This window comes from Solenopsis invicta, chromosome 2 (assembly GCF_016802725.1).
Source record: "Solenopsis invicta isolate M01_SB chromosome 2, UNIL_Sinv_3.0, whole genome shotgun sequence".
Taxonomy (NCBI): Eukaryota; Metazoa; Arthropoda; class Insecta; order Hymenoptera; family Formicidae; genus Solenopsis; species Solenopsis invicta.
This window is the reverse complement of record NC_052665.1, coordinates 14,200,284-14,224,250: the sequence shown is the minus strand read 5'-3', so window position 1 is coordinate 14,224,250 and position 23,967 is coordinate 14,200,284. Positions and strand designations below refer to the sequence as shown.

The window sequence follows — 23,967 nt, the reverse complement described above, 5'->3', positions numbered from 1 at the left end:
GCGTGGAGGCGATAGTGTGTACACACTTCCCTCACGCACGCGTCGTAAACCGCCTCCTCAACGAACGGTGCGCCTACGTGGTGGGGTACACCGGCGCGCAAAGGGGAAGGTAGGCCACTTGGTGGGGCACCGGCGCGATATCAAGTGGGGGTAGATTGGGCGCGGCCTATGACGGGACCGCGCAGCGCGTGTTATAAAAATATAATATCAGTGTTACCTAGCGTTCTTTCTCGCTAGATATCCCGTTTGATAGAAAAGCCCCACGCACCGGATAGCGTGCGTTCTCTACACCCCCCACCCCCCCCAACCCCCCGCTCCCACATCTTGCACGCGTGTAACATACGCATACCGGCGAGGACGTTCTACTCTGGCATTCATTGATCGCCACGATCGAATCTCGCTCCGGCGAACGGTGCCGAAAAAGAGTGGAGACGTGCGGAGGGTGGGAAAAGGAGAGAGAGAGAGAGGGGGGAAACACCCCCACACGGCGAACCAACGCCATTGACTGCGTGCGCGGTACTGCGTGGACCCGTGCGAGCCGAACATCAGATACCGATACCGGAGCATACGCGGTTGGCGTGAACTGGCGCCGAGAGTTTGGCGGTCGTCTTGATCCTGCAGGCTGCTGCGCACCCCACGCGCACCAACCACCCCCGATTGATCCACGTGCGAAACACTGGATAACACGTGCGAAACACTGGATAAAATCGCGCGTGTGCTACGTGTGTGTGTGTGTGTGCATCCGATACGTCGCTCCGCCGTCATCGTCGAGTCGTCCGACGACGATCGGATGGCGAGCCGCATAACCCGGAATCGTTCCGGAATCGTCCCGACGGAGAACGGCCAATCGCATTCGGGCCGGTCTACTACACTCGGTTGGTAAAAAAGCGTCAGCAGCTCCGATACGTCGAGGGGATTCCTACGTCGGTCGGCCCGAAGAACGAGGGGGAGGGGAAGAGAGAAAGGGAGAGCGAGCGAGGAAGAGAGCGAGGGAGAGAAAAACCGAGAGACCGAAAGCGAGCGGCCCGCTCCGAGGGAGAGAGGGTAGCGGCCTAGAGAGAGAAAGACGCAGGAAGCGGACGCGCGCGGTGCGTCGCGGGGAAGAGAGATAGAAAGACGTAGATAGAGCGAAGGGTAGGGAGGAGACACGACTCGCTTAGAAGGCTAGGTATCGAGAGACGACGGGGAAAGCTAGTGCTTCACCACCCGCACGAGTTTCCCTTGGACATTCGTCCGAAGCAATTCGCGGCGTGTTTTCTTCCCTCTCCGAGTGCGAGTGAACTAGTTGGACGGTACCCGTCATCGCAATTATCCTCGTCGTCGTTCGTTGTCGGTCCATGTCGTCGTCATCATCACTATTTTCATCATCATCATCATCATCATCCTCGTCGTCGTTGACGTTGTTATCATAGTCATCATCGTCGTCGTCGTCTTCGTCGTCGTCGTCGTCGTCGTCGTCGTCGTCGTCGTCGTCGTGGTCAACTTGGTACAATCGTCATTTATCCGTGACGTAAATCACATCGTCACATCGCCTGAGGAGGGAGCGGCGTGCTCGAAGGAGGGAGTAAAACGCGGGACGGAAGTCGGAAGAGAACCAAAGAGGAAAGGAAGAGTGAGAGAGAGTGAGGAAGTGCGTGCGCCGTAATCGGCGAAGAGGAGAGAGATTTTGGCATCCCGAAATCCATTCGCCGGGATATATCGTGTGTGCGCCGCCACGAGACACCGTACCGTGCCGTGCCGCTCCTCATTCCGGAGCAGATCCCGAGGAGGGCGAGTAAGGGTGAAAGTACACCAACGTAGTACCTTTTTTTTCTACGCTTGTCTTCCCTTCCTCTCTCCCTCTCTCTCGCTCTCTCCGCATCTCGGTGGCGCGGAAGATCAGCCAGTTTTAGTGCCAGTGTTTAAAGTCTACCTCAGTCGGCGGTTTGCAGCCGATAAAGCAGTTTAATAAAAACATATTTAACAAAGAGAGAGAAAAAAAATTAATACGTGTATATATATATATAGATATTAAATATATATACATATATTATATATATTAAATATATATCTATATATATATACATATATATATATATATATATATAAAAGCGACAAGTGCAAGCGCGCGATTTGTGCGCGAGTTCTGCCACAACGCGCGAAGTTAATTATCGTAAACATGTCTCTGGATAAATTCGTGGAAGGCGAAAGGCTGGTGAAGGAGATGGAACGTCTGGACATCGAGGAGAAGAACGGTGATAGTCCGAGGTAAAGTCAAGAACCAGGCAGCATTATTTTCTGTTGGTCGCCAACAGGTGTTAATTTGCGATCTTAATATTTCATTAGCAGATTACGTATATTTATCGAGCTATAATTTAAAATTATTATCTGCTCCGCATGTTCAATGGGGGGAGCGGGTCTTATTCTTCAATGCATGCAATTCAAGTAGAAATGAGTTGAACGAAATATTATTTTGCGAAACTGAATATTTTCGAGCCATTTTACGGTTTTGCTTTCGGTGTGAACATTTCTCACCATCAACAATTCTGCGAGATCGCGAGAGAATTTGTGAGGGCAACAACATAAACGTGAACGAATGTTGGAGGTCATTCAAGACTGGTTACAATAGTCACTTCAATTGGAAGTAGTCGATAAATTTGTCGACAACAAGCGTAATTTATTATTTTTCGATACGATCGACACAATTAAACATTTCATTGCGACTTTGATAAAAATCGACGAAAGTTCAACAATATTAATATGGAAAACTTTCGATCAATGCTAGTTTTCGGGAGGACCATTCGCGATCCGCGATCGTCGGAGATACTGACGCGCGAGTCAACGCAAAATCGAGACTATACATTTCCGATTGCGTCGATTGCGTCAGGCCGCGATTGTTTGTGAATTTTGTTCGCTTTTTAAGACGCGCGACGATTATGTAATATGACGTGAGCAAATTTCGGACGTCGGCTTCCGCCTTTGTCGATTAAGTTTCTCATCCTTCTAGCCCTTTGTCGACTAAGGACGGTATTTTTAGATCTACTTGCGAAGAATGTAGGGCGGTGTACAAAGAAATCGACGAGATAGTTTAGAGATTGAGTTTAAAAAATTAATTATTTATTTATTTATTAAACAAATGCGCACATAAAAGTTAAAAAAATTAAATTTCTCTGTAATATCTTGAATAATGTGATTAATATTTCTTATTTCTTAGTGAAGTAAAAACAAGCATTTTTTTGTTCAGATGGTCGATGTTATATCTTTTAATAATCACATATCGAATACTGCTTATTTAAATATTTGATACAGAGAAACCGTTCGTTAAAGAGAATACTGACCGATTAAATATCAAGAGCGAAAACCGTTTCTTTGATGCTCCCACTCACGGCGGAATCCGTCTGCGGAGCGTTTCAAATATATCTGCCGATTTACACGTCGTGAGACAAATATAATGGCACGCAGACGGCGAAATGTTGTATCGCTATTCTGTCCCGGCGAAGTCGAGCGTCGTCTAATCTCACAGTCGGCCAAAAATTACGTTCGCAGAGTCAACAACCTCCTCGATAAATATCGGCGATAACGTAAATCAAATTACGCACGCACGAGCCCCGTGCGCGGGCGTATCTCGCGTCTCTCGTCATTACTATTCGGTGGCATGCCTGCTCGGCGGTATTTCGCGCCTTTGTGTCGCTGAATGGTCGCGATCGACTTGGAGTGATTCGGCAGATAAAAGCCGTTTCCATATTACTGAACATGATACGCAATCAGAGTCGCGATTGTGTCGCGCGAATTCGCGTGATTAACATAGTTGTAATCGAAATCGTTAAATATCATTTAAGACCCATAAAAGAATTGATGCCAAAAACTTACGAAAGTCGTAAAGCCATTAAACGAACACCGCGTCCGCATAGAAATTACTAATGAAGTTGTTTAAATTAATTCTCTCGCGCCACGGAGAATCGGCGGCTTTCATCGTACATATATTGCATCTATAAATAAAAAAATGCTCACGTACATACATATGTTATACATCTTTATAGATATACATATATTTTATTTTTATATATGTTAAAACTATTATAGACGTCGGAAATATTTATCGTTTCGCCGAAGGGCCACTGTATTTATGACGACATCAGCATGACTCATCTAATTCACATTTTAGTCACTAAACGAACTCGTTAAAAATAGCCTCTCTCCATTTACGATAATTTGTATAAATAAATTAAGTTACGATAAAGATGCAAGGTTCAATTTTTCTTTCGACTTTCGGGGGAGGACAAAAAATTCTTTTCAAGTATTCGACTGATAAAATTACAGTTAGCTAGTTTTGCTGTAGCAGCACTTTTTGTGGCAGCGCTTTCGTCGAGAAGATTAATAGCTTCGAATAGTTTCGAATAACAGAACAATATTCTATAATTTGAAGTTAAAATATTAAATATTAAGTATCTCACATTGCATCTTCACTCGCAGAAATTGACGATTAGTTGTCTCGTATAGATCTAGCACATGTATCATTCTGATATGTCGAAATAAATTATATAAAATGTCAATACAGTTCTAAAAATTATGCAGCAAATAATAGGAATTTTTATGGTTGAATATGAAGAAAACCAGAATTTCATGGAATTAAAGTTTTATCATCAAAATATTTAATGATCTAAATCAATTATCATTAAACACAGTAGATCTATTAGTAATCTATTATTACTGCTTTCAATGATTTTTTTTAAAAGAAAAATTTTATCGTGGGAAGTTAAGAAATGTTTATAGTAGTAGGAAGTAGTAATGGTTTATCGTTCCTTCGCTTCAAATTACAATTTTTAAATAATGTAAATTCTTACACGCTAAACTGCCCACTTAAACACGTTTTATTTTATTCTATCTTCTATTTAACTAGTAACTATCTTGATCTATATGGACCTTTGCTTCCAATTTTGTTATCTAATCAAACATGATTAGAATTTACACGACTGTCGTCGAGTTAAGACATTTATCTAATGATAATGTTATATGATGATCGGTAGAAAATAATATTCAAGTCGATCAATGGTCAGCCAGTTCCCTCTCTGCCTAAAGTCGGCCCTGGTCTTAACGTTGCACGTGGCATAATTTCGTGGTCGTCCCTGAAACGGCGTCGCCATCAACGCGACGAACGCGAAACTGTTTTCGGTGAAGAGCTTATCACGTATGCATAATTACTTGTCGCGTTATCGCACGGTCGAAATCTTTTAATTGGAAAACTCGAACACAGAGATTCAACCGATCGAGAAGTCTAAAAATAAATTGGGGACAGGCTCGCACGCGTATAGTCCGAAATATTCTAAAGTTGTTTTTTGAATCACGCATGATGCATTATTTATTCTTTAAAATGTTAAATGAATAAATGATGTATTATGCATATCATTTCTGAAACGGAATGCATCATAAGAAAAGTGTTATAAGAAGAAATTAGCAGACTGTTTTTGGATTTTGTAATTTTCAATCTTTTTATTCTTTCATGTAAAATTTTTTATGTTAGAAAAAAAAATTTTTAATGTCTCGTGAATTGAACAATCTTTCTTCTTCGATTAAATTGCATAATATATACATGATATAAATCATATAAATTGGATAGAATCTTTTGGTTCATAATAAATTATAAGAATATAAATATGAAATAGATAGGTTTTTATAGACAGAAAGAGAGAAAACATCGAGATATGTTGTACGGAAAGGTAAATTGAATTCTAGATGTAACGCGCACAATGGCTTCATTGTGTTTGCGATGGTAAGAATTTGCCGAAAATGGCGGCGATAGAGCGAAGGGGGACGGTATCGTACGTGACTTCAAGAATGACACCCCGTAAAACGAAAACGCAGCGTGACTCATTCAGAGAAGGTGGGATAATAAAGAATAGGGACCAGGCAAGACTTTCTACCGCCATAAACGGAGTATACGTCGCCCATTTACGTGCAGATTGTAGCGGCGGTCTTAATTTTGAATCACGTCTCCTCCGACTACTTAATAATCGGTTGTTTTCTTTATAAAAATATCGAAAATTATTTTTATAACTTTCGAATTGCGAACGATTCGTAGCACAAGAATTTAGCTTTAATTTTCAAGATAATGATTATAGAGAACGCATTCTCCAAATGTATAAGAGATGTGGAGAGAAATGGGAAATTTATTTTATTATAATTATAGAGCATGTCCACTAAAATTCCATTCCGTTCGCTAAAATTTTATCCAGCACTTTACTATCCTCTTTATGTGCAACAAATGCAAATTGTTACGTTCAAATTATTCGAAGGAAATTACCATACGTGATATAAAGTGTAAAAAAAAGTAACCTAAATTCCTAGTGAGATTTATAAGTTATAACAAAAAAAGAAGCGGAGGTTACGTGTGTAATTCTTGGCGGCGTCCATGTTCATCCACGTGGAGAACTCGCATCAGGTATACGCCGTGCGTGCGCGTCCGCGTGACACGCACGAATTAGGGCCAGAAATAGTGTACCACACCGCGCACTGCGACGGAGCTTAAAAATAACGCGGGGAAATAGACCATATATGTACGGGTACGGTTTATTATGGCAAAGTCCGCACCGGAAACCGGCGGTAAATAAATAGGCGGAAGAAGCGAGGGCAAAGGTAGAAAGAAAGCGTCTCGCTCGCCGTTCTGTATTCGGAAACTTTCAGAGCGGGAATTCATAAAGAACGTGCGCTTAAAAAAATTGAAAAACAAGGGGGAAAGAAATAAAGAAGTTGAATTAAAAAAAAATAACAACGATGAAAAACAAAGAATGGCTTAGCAAATTGAGAAAAAAATTATAGAAACTAGTTTTGTTGAAAAAAAATATTTGCTGCCAGGAAGGAAAATGTAAAGAAAATCGGCACGGTTCGAAATACTCGAGACAGGGAAGCAACAAAATGGCAGAATTCTGATAAACAGTCGAAAGATCAACATAGGGAAATCAAAATAGAGGAGGGGGCTGCATTCCGATAATCGAAACCGAAAAGAGCCGAGATATCGGGGCTCTTCTCTTCTTCAGAACAGTTATCGTGGGCGAAAGAAAATTTGCGAATTTCGGCAATGTGCGAAAAAGATTGGCGCTGCGAGCGTTTACCTGTGGCGAACACGCGTGCGCGAAACCTACAACGTGTCATCGGCTGATATTTTTCTAAGCGTGCCTACTTACGTAATTTTCCATTACGTAAACGCGTGACGACACTCACAATTACGTCGTGAATTCTTCTTTTACTTCGCAAGAGAGCGCGCGTGTACGGAGACGCGAGTCGTGACTCGGCTCCAAAAATACAGTCTACAATGAAATACGAGCGGAATGAAAAGTACAAATCTGATGCATGTGCAATCTCTCCCTTCTCCCTCTCTTTCTCGCATTACTGGATAATTAGCAACATTTCATGTTACATTTTAATCCTCCGTATGTAAATCCCGTGTTTCGTAGAGCAAAGATTCTTGTACGATTCAAATAGAGAGTAGGAAATGTCGAGCGTACCCTTCTTTCTGCTTCGCAGCGAGAAAGTTTCGGAGAATTTGTTTCGCTTCCTTTCGTACAGTCGAACGTGCGAGTTGAAAAGGAGAAAACGGAATTTAGAAACCAGAGGCACGTTTGGTATTAAACACGCGGTGAGAAAATGCTCCATTTCGTCCGGTAATATTATACCCACGGTCTCATTTTCCTCGCCAATTAAAGCCGCGAGAGATGGATACGCAGAATGGTTCCAGCCTAAACTTTCCACGCAGGACTGCCCCCTTTCCCCTCCCCCCGCTCTCGCCACGACCCCTCCGGTTTCTAAATCTCCTAATAGCGATCGTCATCATCGTACTCGTCGCCTCGCACTCTTACGCGCGCTGCCACGTCTACATTATCGCGCGCTCTTCATACCAAACAAACGAAACCGCTCCAGACGATCGCAATCAGCGTTAAATGCGCATAGAAAGTGGAGCTCCCTGGAGGAGCTCCTTCGCCGGAGCATTCCGGAAGGAATGCATCTTCGTTGAATCGAATCTCTTTAATTAGAAGTTAAATGATAAATTAATCGCGCGTAACGTCATGTGTTGAATATTCTCGCGAGCTTCACTGCAATGCGAAACGAAGAGCTGAGACGACAAGCGTGCGTCCCGTTGCAACTTGGGGCGAATAAATGAATAAGGAAACCGCAGGACAACCTCAATAAAGTAACGCGAGATGCCTCGTGGGGCGGTGTTGAAATTTGATGAAGCGATGATCGCACACGAACGCGCGACTCTCTCACGCGACACGATTCGTTAAAAAGGAACCGTTTGAAAAACCTGTGTGGTAGCCGGCAGCGGCATTTCTGTTCGCTTCCATCGGGACCGAGAGGATCTTGCTCTGGCAATCTATAAACGTACAGAATGAAAAATTCATGAAACCACGAGTCCTGTCGCGACTTTTTAACATAAGGAAAGGAAAAAATTCGTGAAACTGCATTTGCTACCATTCGTACGACTCTAGCCAAGGTACTTGCAGTTTTTGACACGGTAATTGCCCCTGAAAAGCTAGAGGTATTATCGCACGCGCAAGAAGAAGATCGCGTGCAAAAATCATGCGACGATCCCGAACAATCGCGCCGGCGCTCTCTATCGCTCTATAACGACAAATAATGACGGATAACCGTAATAAAGTTAAGTGGGCAAGGAGAGGAGCGGGAAACGAATTACGGCATGAGACGGCTACGTGGCGGAACAACGTGCGTGACTTTAATTTAAGAGTCCGGACAGTCCGGATACGGCGATCTCTGCGATGTCCTCCTCCCTGCCAAGATCGCGAGTAATAGAAATGTAAATGGCGAACGAAAGATTCCGAGAAATGGAAACCGGCGTCGCGCGAAACGTGCTGAGTCTGCTCGTACTTTCACGTTTCGAGAGGCACGAGGCATGCGAACGTCGTCGTGGAGACGCGTATATTCGAGTTACGTCGCGGCCGAGCCGCCATTTTCTATTGGCATGGCGGTCTAAGCGGAACTGATATAGCGAATGGATATAGCAAATGTTAATGGAGGGAGTGAGCGAGACAATATGTGTTAATGCATGATGTAAATATTTCATTTTTGCGCAAACGGATCGAAAGGAAACGCCGCGGTGGGCGCCTTATCATCGATATGTCGAAGCAATACGGCGAAATACCGAAATACGTCACGTGTCTGGTATCGTCCAGACTCCGGATAGAGCGGTAGCTCTACGCTGTTCGTGGCTCTATCTTTCAGTGAAAACGCGCATCGCGCCTTTTTTCGCGTCGGTAACGCAGGCACCTGCCATCGCGGAAAATTCTTTCTGTCGAATTCGCTCTTGCTACAAATCAATTACAGCGACCCAGAGTTCTCGGCGACGCGGCGTTCGGTTGACTTTATTCTTTTGCTATCAAAATCGAATTAAATCAATCGAAATCCATTTCGCGTGTAACAAGAACCATCGAAGTTACTGTGCGATAGCGCAAACTGTTGTAGCGACTATTATCCCTATGGAAAAGTACTATTGGATTGTCGAAAGTAATTTTCCAATAGTATTTTCGACAAAAATGGAAAAATACTATTGGAAAACTATTAGTTTTCCAATAACTTTCACTAGTATTTTCGACAGTCCAATAGTATTTTTCTACATACTTAAATGTGATAAATAGCCAATTTTGAATCTTTATTGTTACATATCTGAGCCAAACTAAGCTTTTAATCAAACAAAGAATGATATTTTATTATCTACTTGATTTTTTAAGCTCTTAAACTTTTCAAAATGACGATATCTTCCGTCATTTTTACAGAGTTGAAAAGCAAATTATAAATTTATTAAAGAAACGCTAAAGAAGAAAACATGTTATAACCAATTTAAAATTTCTTCCGATTTGCTAGATTTATTTTTAAAAAAAGTCGTAGAACGATTGTGACAAAAGATCTATTTTCTTCATTGTATCGCTTTGTTACGGAAATATTTAAGAAAGAGAAATGAGTACAATATGCAGTCTGTATTTAAGATTTTACAAAATACCGTGGAAAATATCTTTCCAGCATTTTTGTCTCTAACTTATCCACTAGCGTATTTGCATAAAGAACATGACAGAGGGTCGCATTTTCGTCTCCCTGTCAATCTCGACGTTAAGGTTTCTCCTGGGAAATCTTCCAGACAAAGAAGCCAGGTAAATTTTTGGCGTGTTTTAACGGTCCTTCAGGCTCTATAGATGAACTTCCAGGAAGGTCTCTCTGTCGATTTCTCAATATTTCCTTTTACCTGAACACAGGATCGAATATACCTGAAAATTTTGAAAGGGAAATAACGGAAAGGTATCTTTTATGATCGCTGCTACAAAGAAATTATACTCTTTTTTACAGCTTTTCTATCTTTGAAGAATTGTTTAACTTGGATAATCCTTTTAGTTTTTCTTCTCTAGTTTCGTTGGAAAAAAAAGATCTTCTATGTTGAGTGATTAATAAATTCTGTTAATGTTTTTTTGTAATTTCATATTTCTTTGTCTGTTATTTTGATCTTCTTTAAATCTCAGTTTCCTTTTCTGCCAAAAGATTCTCAAACAAGATATCTGATAATATTACAAATTTTCAAATTAACTATTAGAATTTTTTTTATTGCAATGGAAATGTAGATACAAATTAAAAGCGTCTTTTACTTAATAAAGTGAAACTGAAAGAAACTGCCAGAAAATGAACGTGTTAGTTTAGAAATTAAAATGATTTCAAGTTCTTCAAGTTTTTCAAGAATTTTTATAAATCGTATGGGAAATCTTTGAAGACATTTGAAGTTTATCACACGCAAAATTTAAATTTAAAATGGAAAACGCTACTTCGTTTAGCGAAACAACTTAAGAGCGTAAAAATGGCGTCGGCGCTCAAGATGACAGCCGCCATTTGCAAACCGGCTTGCTATGTCCCTCACTGATTAGCATACAAGTTACGTACTAGTCATATAGCATTCTTATAATATCTGCAAATATTTGATAAATCAATATAAAAAAATAATAGCTTTTTTATTCAACTTTTAAAAGTTGTGAATTATTTTTTTTTTTTTTAATGCTTCTATAGACTAACCAAGTGGTTTGAAGAAAATTGAAAGTTATGTACACATTACATAATTTATTTTTATTGATTTTTATTACAATGAAAAATTTGTCGACACAATTAATTATAATCTCCGATTATATTGTAATTAATTGTGTTATAATTTACCTAATACATTATTAATATAATTAATTTACACAATATATTATTATATATTAATACACTTATTTAGATTTAATAATTAGGACATATAATTATAATAAAATATTAAAATATACAATTGTGTGGTTTAGTAGATAACGTTATGATGATTTAAGCACAAAAAATCTCGACATTTCTTTATTATTTTCAGTTTTCCTGCTCGACATCTCTTTCGTTGGTTCATACGATTCAAATTTAGTAGAAAAATGCTGAAAAATTGCTCACAAACTGCGAGTCGCGAAGCGCATCGAATAAATAGTCGGAACGCATCAACGCGACATTTATGCTCGCGCGATAGTCGCGGTATTTTCTCTAGTCAGCTCGCGGCTCGCGCGGGAGTTCCTTGCACTCTCTTTGTCTCTCCCGTCGATCAATGCACCCGCGAACGATTCCGTTTCCACCTTATGGCCGAAGAAGACAGACGACGCCCGTGCCCGTGTCGCTGGTCGCGTAGTCTTTCGTCTCTCGTCATCGGATGCCGTTCCTGGAAGTGCAACGGAGCCGCGTCTCCATCACACAGCTAGCACAGCTTCTTCGTAACACATTGTGCGCTTATCAGAGTCTCGTAAGCAACGAACATCTACCTCGCCTTTTCGCTTCTCTCGCGAAACTTTGTCATGATCTTTTACGGGACAAAGTCTCATCCGCGATTATAACTCAAGTTCCGATACGCTTATGTAACTTGCCTTCTGTCCGGCACAACACATTGCATATGTACGAATATTATAAATGTTAATTATCCTCAACGTTTCTAATTAAAGCTACGGAATCGTATTCCTGTACTTTAATTGTTCAAATTGGAACGGAAATACATTTATGTGCATTCACTCCGCAAGCACTAATAAACGGTATAAATGTAACAATTAGCTGGCTCACGTAAAATATAAGCGAATGTAAAATGCGATTGCGCCTGATGCAAACTATCCTTATTGCCTTCTAAAAGCGATCGTTTACATAAGAGAAATTTCTATTCGCTGTGGACGTGGCGATTATTTGCCGACGGGAAATGAATACTACCATTGTTCGCCTATCTCCAAGTATACATCTCTAACTCTCGTTAATCTGGTTTAACCGTAATTTCGGCTGATTCGTACAAGTAATAATAAATATTTAGGAGAATGGAAAATAAATTTAAAGAAGCTGTAACGTGATCTCAATGATTCTCACGCGACTCCCTTCGTTTCCTTCCGTGACAATTTAAGGGGTTAATTAGGCTATCGTACGGTTATCGCTGATTATCACGTTGGGCTTTTCCTTCCTTCCTTCCTTCCTTTCTTTCGGTGACCACGTGTAATGGTTTGTAAACGTGCAGGGATCTTCATGGCTGCCTCTTTCCGGTCGGTCGTCAACTAACCGAGGTCACGCGAGCTTACGTAAAAAGGCACGTATCTGGCTTTCGCGATCGAGTCAGACCGTGGGCTATTATTTATTCAACAGCCTCGTCCCACTTTGAGCTTTCCGAGCCTGTGCAAGTCCGCGACGTCAAGCTGAAGAAGGGCTTAAAAAGGAAAAAAATAATAATAAAACGAGAGTGGGAATCAGGGTGGAGAAGCACAAAGTTCCGGATGCTCATTATGATTTGTTATCTTTTTTTTTTAATCCTTTGCCTTTATGCTTCTCCAAAGAGTCTGCTCGTGTAGGCTTTACGCCTCATTTTATGTACTGTACTCTAATTTATCCATTTAATAATTTTAATTAAGAATTAATATCCAGAAAGGATATTTGCTTAGCGCGCGACAGCATATTCCATTTATATGAATTGAACTTTTCTACATTGCAAGTTCGATCGATCGTTATCTATTTGCACAATTTTTTTGATATTTAGCTTTGAATTACAATAATGTTTTACAAAAATCAGTTTAGGTACTAATATTTGACATTTCACTATGGGAAATTCATCCCGCGGAAATAAGCACACTGAATTTTCGCTGAAAAAATTGATTCCAACAGATATTATCGAATTCCCCCAAGCTATGGTATTAGCTTCGCGCGAATTCTGATCAGACCGCAACGTGATAATTAAACTCGTGGCGATTTGGCGCGTAGTCACCGCTGTTTACATTCTCGAGATGCATTACCGCCGTTATGCACCGCGCGAACGTGAGCGGAAATGATCCGTACGAAACAGCGAGAAACAAGAGAGACGCGAAACGCACCGATCGGAGTGGCCGAAGAGAGAAAGAAAGAAAACGAGAATGGTGTTAGAGTGGCACGGGGGTGATGGGGGGGGGAGAAAAACTCGGCGGGGCCCTAACGAAATTTTAATTAAATTTTATAATCTGGAGACGCGACGTTGTCTCCGACATTGCACGCCGCTGGGACTTAAGCCTTTGTCACGCGGGCGGCGGCGGCGGCGACTCGTTTTCGTATATCCCGCGAGCAAAGTGGGTGGTTGCATCCTCCCATTCTTTCTCTCTTTTTCGCTTGCTCGCCATCGCGACGTGAATGCACCACCGTCGCGTTGCATTTAATTAATTCCGCACCGATCCCCGCCGCCGCCGCCGCCGCAGCGACGTCTCGACGTCCGTTTATTTTATTCACTTCTTTTTTTTTTCGCGGACGATTAAACAGCCGCCCGGCGTGTGCCTAAATTCGATTAAAACTAGAATCGACGCCTGGCGCCGCGTGCCAAGCCGTGCGGGACAGCCGCTTCCTGTGTCCTTAAGGCACGCATCGTAGTCGGGATTACCTTGATGAACGATAAACGTTGGGAACGGCATATAGCTTCGGTCGAAGGAGAAAAAGAATGAACGAGTGGGAGAGTGAACTATTTGTTTAGCCGCTTCTGATGTTAATCAAACCCTGAATCTTTGGCAAGTAACATTTTCGTGTTAAAAAATTACACTGAGAAAAAATTTTATTTCAATACTCGCAATGAAATATTTACTGACGATACATAAATATTTATTCGATAAAAAAATGACAGTTAAATTACATTGGTGATTCTCGTACTAAACAAATATTCACTTACATTTATTTAATTATGTAATTGCAAATAATATATTCAAACGAATATTTATTAAAGTTTTTAGTCATTTTTTATCTCAGTATACAGTATTGTAATAAAATGATTTCGTTACGGCAGATTTTACAACAAGAAAAATATTATATGTGCAAGTCTTAAATTATGAAATTATTCAGTCAACGCGAATCTCAAAAATGTCATACTTTAGGATTTATATTATATTGTAATTCTCTAATTAAAATTGTTTTAAGAAAGCATTTTACGCAAATGAAATATTGCTTCGGAATTGTGTCCACGAAGTCCGACCGAGAGCCTCCAATTCTGCCATGTGCCTCTTCGCCGAGAGCGAGGAGGATGAATCTCGAGTATCTCTCCTTTCGCCGTTCTACGAGGGGTTTCTCTCCTCCATACGTATATACTGAGTGAGAGAGAGAGAGAGAGGGAGAGATAGAGATAGAGAGAGGAGGACCTCGCAGTTAAATTCGCGCAAAGTTACCGACGATGCCGCGATCCACAGGCGTGTGTGTTTCACCCACGCACCTTCCCGAAGTATTGATTACTTTCTGCCTGTTGGAAGGAAGGGACGCGCGCGGACGAAGGGTAGGGTGGATAACAGGAGCAGGAGGACGAGGAGATGGAAAGGACGGAAGGAAAGCCCCGCACTTTCTCTTTCTCGCACTCGCTTTTTTCTGATTCTATAGTGACATCTTTCTCTTTTTGCTTTTTCTTTGCACACGCACGTAACGTTTCATAACATAATTTCTATTGCGATCGTTTCATTTAGTTTATAGCGTCTTGGGATTATTTCTTTTTTTTCTTGTTTAAGGAAACTATTCTTCTAATTCGTATTAGTCTTCTCGAGTATGTTACTATTGTAGAAAAACTACAACTACAATATTCGAAGAGTTATTTTTTATTATTTTAATATCATTTACCAATAACTAATTCACATATTGTAGTATAGCCAGTTTATTATTTACAGCGTTGTTACTGCATGCTTTGCAAATATAACAGTTGTATATTCAGCCTTATATTTTCATATATTCGTATGTATAAAATTGTCCTTTATTAATCACAAGACGATATTATTAATTTATTATTTTAATATTTTTTTATTTTATTTTTGGACTATTTTACTCTTACTTTTTTATTATTATACTCAGAAAAGAAAGTAATTAAACTGGACTAAATTCTTCAACTCGATTAAATTTTTTTTAATTCAAGTATTTATGTACTTGTGACTTAAATATATAAAATACCTAAGCTTCAGTTTAAGCATTTATATGTGATTCGTAGGAAAGTAAAAGCTGCAGAAATTCGTGCGCTCCCATTTCTCTCTTACACACATGTGTTTTCTCTTGCTTTTTCTACGTGACTAACGCGATAACGTTCGTTCTTGCTCCTGCGCCTCCGCCTTTGCCCTTTCTATCTTGCCTAGAGCCACCATCAACGTCTCCGGTCGTCTACTGCGAAACGTGACCCTCGTATCTTAATTTGTTAAGTCCTGCTAGGAAATTCGACGGCCCTCCTGGCTCCTCCGATCTCGTTAAATATTCCAGACGGGATTATCAGTTAGATGAAGTCCACTCTCCTCACAGACGAAAAGGAAGCCACGGGCTTTTGCTCTAGCGGTAGAGATGACAACTACGAGACACAATCGCGTTAATTATCTCGAAAAGATCCCCTTTGACAAACAATACTTTTCTTAGCAACAGAAATACGTTCACGCATTTTTAATTAGAAACGCAATTTTAATTAGAAACATCATACTTTTCCTCTGTGCATGTCTGTGACACCGAAACATAAACTCGAGATAATGATATTGATGCTAATTTCAAATGCTTTACATATGCTTCGCGTAGAAAACTTTCAATAATTATGCTTATTTTAGAAGCAGTCTAATATATTTTTTTCTCGAAATATTTGAAATTTTATCGTACGTGTATATATATTTAAGTACGGTATATTTGTTGTGTACTTGGACCGTACGTGTCTCGATATACATTGCTAATATTGAAAATCTATAATATATGTAACGTGAATTATAGATTTTCGGTACGGGCAGTGTATATTCGGAACATGGTCTTATTAAACCTTATATTTTCGAAGTCGGGTTACGATGAATCTCCGTTGGCGTGGAAGTTTTTCCTCGGCCGAAGAAATCCGTAAAATACGTCTGCGATATTTCCGATAACGACCTCGGCTCATTATTAACCCGGCCGCGCCAGATTCCGTATCTGTGCCATCAGCCGCCATTTATCATTTAGACGGTGCAAAATCGGGAAATGTCAATCTCCGACCCGCGAAACCGGCAAATATACATATACCCGCGGATTATCTTTAGCGACATCGCTTGACCCCGCGATATAAGAGAATTCTCGAGATGGTCACGATTGACGTTTACTTCTGACCCAGATCCTTAGAACTGGTCCATCAGATTGCACGTTTAAATTTACGTCAAGTTCGAATATAAATCAGAAGTTGTAGAAACAAACAAAGATTCACAAAGATCTATTTATTTCAACGAAGAATCATTTATAATTCTTTGAAAATATTGAATTAGAATAAGATAAAATTTTTATTGACCTCATTAATTGTCGATTGCCACAAAAGAAGTCTTGCAAATCTTTGAGAACCTCAATACCGTGACCCGGTCATTTTTGGGTAAACCGTATCGATTATCGGCAAATGTCCACCCCTTTTCTGGACGTATGCAAATTAATCCTCTACGCTCTTTGCGGGTCAAAACGAGCAAATTACTTTCTCATTACTTTTGACGGATTTTATGTGTATCCGTATCATATATTCATATTTTTATGTGTTTCATAAATTCGAACATTTTAAAAACAATAACTTCTCGTAAATATTACGTACGTTAAACTGCATAATGAAATAAATATCCAAGGTCGCGTACACTAAAATTAATTAAAGTTGTTACGGCCATTTGTAAAGACAGTATTATATACATATTTTTTTTTTAATATACCTGAAGAAGCGAATAGAACCAGTCCAGTCAAGTTAAATTAATGAATGAATTCTCTTTGTCTATCGATCTGATCGTATTGCAACGCAATTTTTAGATCGAAACCGATTAATGAGCACGGCAGCGGAAGACGGGGATGGATTATTGCCTTATCGATCGCAGGTGATAGCGGTGGTTGGATCGTTCCCGAAAATAGCCGCGAAAGCCAGACGGACGCGGAATGGCACGCGAAATGACGGGCCCATCTTCGTTATCAGCGCGCGCGCCGTCAATTTTCGTAGGCGCGAATCGGCCGGCGGAATCGGTGTGTGTAATCACTTTACGCGGTAGGAGAACTTTCGGAGTCTCGCCGAATCGATCCGCATTCGTTAGGTCGTTTCCCCGGCGAACCACCTTGGTGGATTCGCGACGGCCGATGCACGTGCGTGCCTCCAAACCGGCGCATCTTAAAGCGCGATGAGACCGAAGACGATGCGCCGCGCTTTTGCGAATCGTATCCTGGAACAACTGAGACCACTCGATACTCCAGAAAAGGGGAAAAAGATTGCTCGCAATTGTGTCAGTCATATTGATGTAGCTTTTGAATATTCCGCACAAGTATTTTAAATATAGTCACAAGTTTTTGTAGGCAAAAATGCTATTTCAAATAAAAAATCCCAATTTCATAATCATGATTTTAAAGGAGCGCGTGAAGAATTAATTACTTATATTATAATTGATATAAATGGCAAATTTTACATAAATCGAACTTTCTTTCTGGAAGAAATCAACAAATTTCTATTTATAGCAAATTATTAATAACAAAACTAATAAAGAACCACAAGAAAACTTTTTGCATTTGATTATAAACAGTTTAAATCTTTGCCTTCAATTACATATAATTTTATTTATAAATCGTGCACGATAAATTGCAACGTGATATGAAACTATATGTATACGAGAAATATACCGTATAATATTATAATTATACATCTTTATATAATAATTAAATAATTATTATTTTTCTGCTTCTCGAAATCTGAAAGATTCACTTTTTTTCAGTCAATTGTTATTCAACTATTATTCATTCAAGATTTCGTAAAGTAATATTCGGTTTACGTCTGATGTTGCATAATATTTTTGTTTAGTAGCAAATGTAATGAAACGTAAATGTCGAACAATTTAATTCGGATATTATATTATACTGGCAGAGATATTAAATGGAAATATGAAATGGCAAATAACGAATCTAGCATAGGACGTTGGCATCTGTCAAATTAAATAATGGTTTGATATATTAATTATTTAGAAGCTTCATTGAGTAATTATACAATATCTCGCGAATGTAAAATACATATCACAGTGGACAAAATTTTAAAAATTATAAATAAACTAAAATTTTATTTTCTTTTTTTTAAAGATGTTAAATTTCCTCACATTATTGTAATAAGTAAATAAAACATTATGTATATAATCTCTAGAGATATTTATGATTTGTATTTCTTTCTGTTACAGGTAAGCATACTTTGATGATCACAATCTATGTAATGAGACAACACCAGGTAATTAAATATTCAATAGAAAGGATATAGATTTCTTTATTTATTAGGATCAATAACTAGAAATAGTATGGTTGAAATAGAGATAATAATAGATTTTAAATCGAGATGAATTCGATAAGCTTTTTATCTTGAGAACTATTCCGTTCCCATTTAATGTTGTCTATATTTAAGTACAATTTAATGTTCCAAAAGATACGAACCACGTTAACCGTCGTTAACTTTACATTTTCAAAAGCGTGAAATCGCATACGTACTCACACACATATGCATACGGAGAATGAAACACAGCCTTATTAAAACTCCATTAGTTACGTCAAAATTCTGAAAATAGAACGGCAGCCTCGCGGAAGTCGCACGCAGACACCGTTCGTTCATAACTATTCCTCTCCGTCATTTCCGAGTCGTCCACACGCCCTTCGACCCTTCCGGCCCTTGCCGCGCGCCCGCTCGTTATAGCGAGCGATGCGAGACCGCCAGCTGCGAAGAACTCTATTCCGGGAGTGAGCGTAGAAGCGGGACGCGAATTCGTTAATCGATCGCGAGACGTCTCGGCCGCGTTTTCTACTAGCCGCGTCCTAGGACGGCGCCGCCGCCGCCGCCGCCGCTTCCCACCTGTCGCACGCGTGCTCGCTCCAGGATATAACCCTGCCGGCCAGCCGACCAGGACGATCGCGAATTTCGAGCAGCGAATTTCCAAGAGCGTGCGAGGCCGTCTAGCCCACCGCCAGGCAAATGTTAGGGCTGTTAAGGATGTCTATTCGGGGACAAAGACCCTTCCGCGACGAAATTATCTGTCGGGCTCAATACTGACGGAAATCGATTCCTAGATTAATCCTGTGGTTCCGAATTGGAATACGAGAAACGTATATTTTATGCATATTATACGCGGCAGCGATTTATCCTCTGTAATCACGCGGTCATCGAATTCTTGCCACTGTCGGAACCGATTGAATCGATGATCATTCGGGTCTTGTAGCACGCGCAAATGTCGCTGCTACCGATCAGACAGTTTTTCAAAGATAGAAAGGCCTGAGCCTTGTTATAGCTCCATGACATTTCAGAGAAGTATTTCTGTCCCGCACACATATACGTGACGAGCTATAAACATATCTATGACGAAGACTAAAATTAGAATTATAGTTTTCTTCGTAGTTTTTTATTAGTTTTGTTATTAATAATTTGTTATAAATAAAAATTTGTTGATTTCTTTCACAAAGAAAATTCGATTTATGTAACATTTGCCATTTGTATCAATTATATAAGTAAAGATGAGTATCGTTAGATGTGAACGAAACAATTGGGTTGAAAATCTTCTCTCTCTTTTTTTTATGAAAATTTGATTAGAAATAAATCGAGAAAAACAAAAGTCGGAATAAAATGTAAAACTTTTATGAAAAACGAAAGTCAACACGCGCGGCTCAGAGAGGAGAAAAGGATCATAACCCGGCCGGGATAACGAATCCAGCACGCTTGATTCCCGGGGCTCGTACACTGGCCTTGAAATTTCGCTCTCGCTATCATCCCGGCCGCCCTCGACGCTGCCGTCGAAAGACGAAGGAGGAAAGAGTCGCGAAAGGGCGCGAGCGAGCGAGAGGGCTGGCAGTCAGGGTCACCCTCCCCATGATAAGTTTACGTGGAGAGCGAGAGTGCGTCGAGAGGAGTGGAAAAGAGGGAGAGCGGCAACGAGAATTCGAAAGAGAAAGGGCGCCGCTTCGGAGCAGAGGAGGAAGATGAGAAGAAGGAGGACGAGGCAAGGGGATGACGTGGTCAAAGGGCGAGGTACGAAGGTGGTAGAGTGGGTGGTGGGTGAGCGCCACCCTGCCACCCAGCAAAGAGGGAGTATGAAAGAGGTGGAAGGGAAGAGAGAGAGAGAGAGAGGAACGGATCCCGGCGGAGTCGTCGCCGCAGCGGCTGGAATAGGGGATGGAAGAGGCGCGCGCGCGACGGTCGTAGAAGGGGGTGAAGGGCGACGAGAGAAAGAGAGGTTCGCCACGCGCGCCCAGGGGTAGAGGGTCGTTCATCCCCGGGTCAAGGTTACCCACCTCCTCGCGGAGCTCGGCACCCTCTCGCCGCGGAGCCCCGGCAACGTGCCATTTACCATCGGCTTCGACCGATTCTCCTCCCCCACGTTTCTAACCCCTTGTCTCTTTATCCTTTTCCGCCGTCGCCAAACCCCTTAGTTTACCTACCTCGTGCCGCGCTATTGCTACTGCTGCTGCAACCATCGATCTTTATTCCCTCCTCTTTCGTGGCACCTTCGCGAGGATCGCTTCCGGGCTCGCCCCTCGTAAATCCTCGAAGGGAACTCGAGTGTGCGTGTGCTTCTTTTGCGCGGGAATCGAGTCGAACTTGAGTGTCACGCTAATCCCTGGGATTGTGGATTTTTCGAGTTAACGTGCGTCATAATCTCCGTCACGGTACGTCTGTCACGCGACTCGGAATTGGGATACTATATATATATATATATATATATATATATATATATATATGAAGAGATTCGTATAAATGTTTTTACTAAATACATTTTTCATTTAACAAATTTTAGGAATTAATTATAATAAATTATTAATTGTGGAAAATTGAATTTCTTAATTTCCAGTTATTTTATTTACACGAAAAAGTGAAACGAGTAGAGATAGGTGCAAAGAGTCCCAGCTCAAATTTCCATTTTTACAGGCGGAACATTTATAAGTTCACAAGATTCTTATATCAACATTTCTTTCAATTCTCTTTTTTTCTCACCGTTACATGACACTAAACGTGTCTGGTGTCGAGACGATTCGCATAGTGAAATCAATGCGTGGCGGGCGACCACCCGAGACGTTCCCGTAACACGTGCCTGAACGACGAAACACCGGCATCAGGCCAACGGACCTCCCAAGAGGAGTCGCGGTGGCAATGTCCGATAAGCCAGTCGCGAAATTTCTCGTCGGAAAACACGAGTGTCAGTTTGAAAATGACTGTTGCTCCATTTCTAGGCAATAAAAAAAAAAAAGAGTGATCATGGTATCGCGTGCCGTCATAAAATTCCACGGTCTACGTTCTGACCGCAGTTTTCTCGCGAAAAAAATGAGCAATGTTGCGGAAAATAGTGCTTCTTACAATAAGTCAGAAAAAAATTCGTTTTCAGTGTCGTAAAATTTTTTCTACATTTTTATTTAATATACATGTTGTATATATTTTTTACATTTTTTTATATATCATGTAATTTATATTTTAATAGGAAGGATTAAACTTTAAGTTTCAATATTTTAAAATATCTTTTATTAATCTCGGTTTATATAAATTTATATATATATGATATAATCAATACACCTTTAGTTTTTATTTAGATAAATAATATCCACATAATTTAATCTTGTTTTTTATATCAATTATGATTGAGTAAAATTGTATGATTTTATTTGGGATTGACATTTCGCGTAAAAAAGAATGAACAAAAACAATGTTCAAGTGGCATAAATAAACGGTATTTGGGCTCGTTATTTTAACGAAATTCCAGCTCTCTGTCGCAGCGTTGGTCGTCTTTCTTGCCGTGCTCACGTCAATTCGAGTGTATTCCCTTCGGCGTGATGCATAATTCGTAAATCTCGGGGAAGGAAGGAAGGAAAGAGCCCTTCGTGGCGCGACGTTGCCGTAAACTCGCCCTTCTCCCTTATTTATCGCCCTCGTCGTCTGTACCAACGCTTCTCCCTCATTCCGGAGATAGTTAAGAATGCATGCACTTTGCGTTTGTCCGCGTTCGCAGAATCCGGAACGCTTAAAGAGATACGAGGTTTCTCTCGTTAATTACGCGATTCTTTATTCGCGCATCGCGCATGAAAATTGAAATAAACGTATTAACGATTGAAATGGAAAATTAAAAAGAGATGAATAATAAACTGTACTAAATAAGCCGTGACCGAATGTATGACAAGCAGTGCAACGTATTACGTTGTAATTGTCCAAAATATATTAAAAGCGGAAAATTCACGAAGAATATTAATGCGAATGTATTTGTGCTTTAATTAATTGTAGCACGAAGCTGATTTTATTTTAAATCCCTCACAGAAGAAATTAGGTTAATTAAATATAAAAATGGAATAAAAAGTGTGATGAACCTTGCACTTCTCAAAGTGACATGCGCATAGGTGTATCTATAATAAAAAAAAAAGAATAAAAATTAATTTTAAAGATTAGATTAATCCTAATCTAAAAACATAGGAGAAAAGATCGGAGGGAAAGATAGTACTTTCCATTTTCCATATTTTTGATATTTTTTCTCTTCTTCTCTCTCTCGGATTAACTCGATTGCGACTTAGGTGGCATGATTTGGATTTTAAGAGGGAGGCCGCGAGACATCGGCGGCAGAAACGAAGAGCACACATTGTCGACAAGGGGACAAAGAAGGAGAGACGGAAAGAAAGGGGCGGAAGGATACGCGGTTCCATCTCGAATGTATGCAGCTCGTGTTATTCCGCGCTATGTTTATGCGCGGAGGAGCCGCCGGTCTCTCCCTCCTGGAAATAACGTCGCCCGATGCCAGCGGGAATGTAAGCGAGGGAGGTCGCTCGCTTATTGCCTTAAATTGCTAATTGGGCTCAGGAGCGACGCTCCTTCCACATTATGCAGTCCTTCTCTCCTTGTCTCTCTCTCTCTCTCTCTCTCTTTCTCTTTCTATCTGTGTCTCTCTTTCCCGAATTCATCGTCTTTACTTTCTCTCTCAGCTTCCGTATCTGCCTCTTCTATTCGATGCCTATTGTCGACGACGCCAGACCGTCGTCCCTGATCGGGGAAACGAAGAGGGTGCGCGCCTGGCTGTTGCGTAAGGTTCCAATGGAATTTCAATAATGCACTCCGCGACGAATTCGATATCGACTTTTTTCGAATGAATTTATACAGCGGCAGTAATTCGTATTTATTTGCGTCGAAAATTAATCGTGACGAATTAATTCAAACTCTGAATGCTGGAATTTTATATTTAATTCGATTATAAATTATATTCAGATTGTACTTATACGACATAATATGCCAGACATACACTGAGGGAAAAATTAGGACTAAATTTTAATAAATATTTATTCGAATAGTACTAAATATAATGTACTGAATAATAATAATAATAATGAAATACATTTATTAAATATATTTATTTAGTACAAGAACCACTAATTTAAGTATAATTGTTTTTTATAGAGTAAATATTTATGTACCATAAGCAAATATTTCATTAGTCCTATTTATAATAAATATTTATTAAAATTTAGAGTTGTTTCCTCTCAGTGTAG

General features: G+C 40.3%; 1 protein-coding gene across 4 annotated transcripts in view; it reads left to right on the top strand.

Moving 5' to 3' along the window:
• Window positions 1-23,967, top strand: part of LOC105197398 (insulin-like growth factor 2 mRNA-binding protein 1) — a 111,818-nt gene that overhangs the window by 47,465 nt on the left and 40,386 nt on the right. For 2 of the 4 annotated variants that reach the window (XM_011163719.3, XM_011163718.3), the window contains exon 1: window positions 2,092-2,247. The exons of the other annotated variants lie outside the window; for them this stretch is intronic. In XM_011163719.3, coding sequence (XP_011162021.1) covers window positions 2,159-2,247 — 89 coding nt within the window. In that variant the 5' untranslated portion in view covers window positions 2,092-2,158. Of the gene's footprint in view, window positions 1-2,091; window positions 2,248-23,967 lie in introns of those variants that run through there. 4 annotated transcript variants of the gene reach the window in all.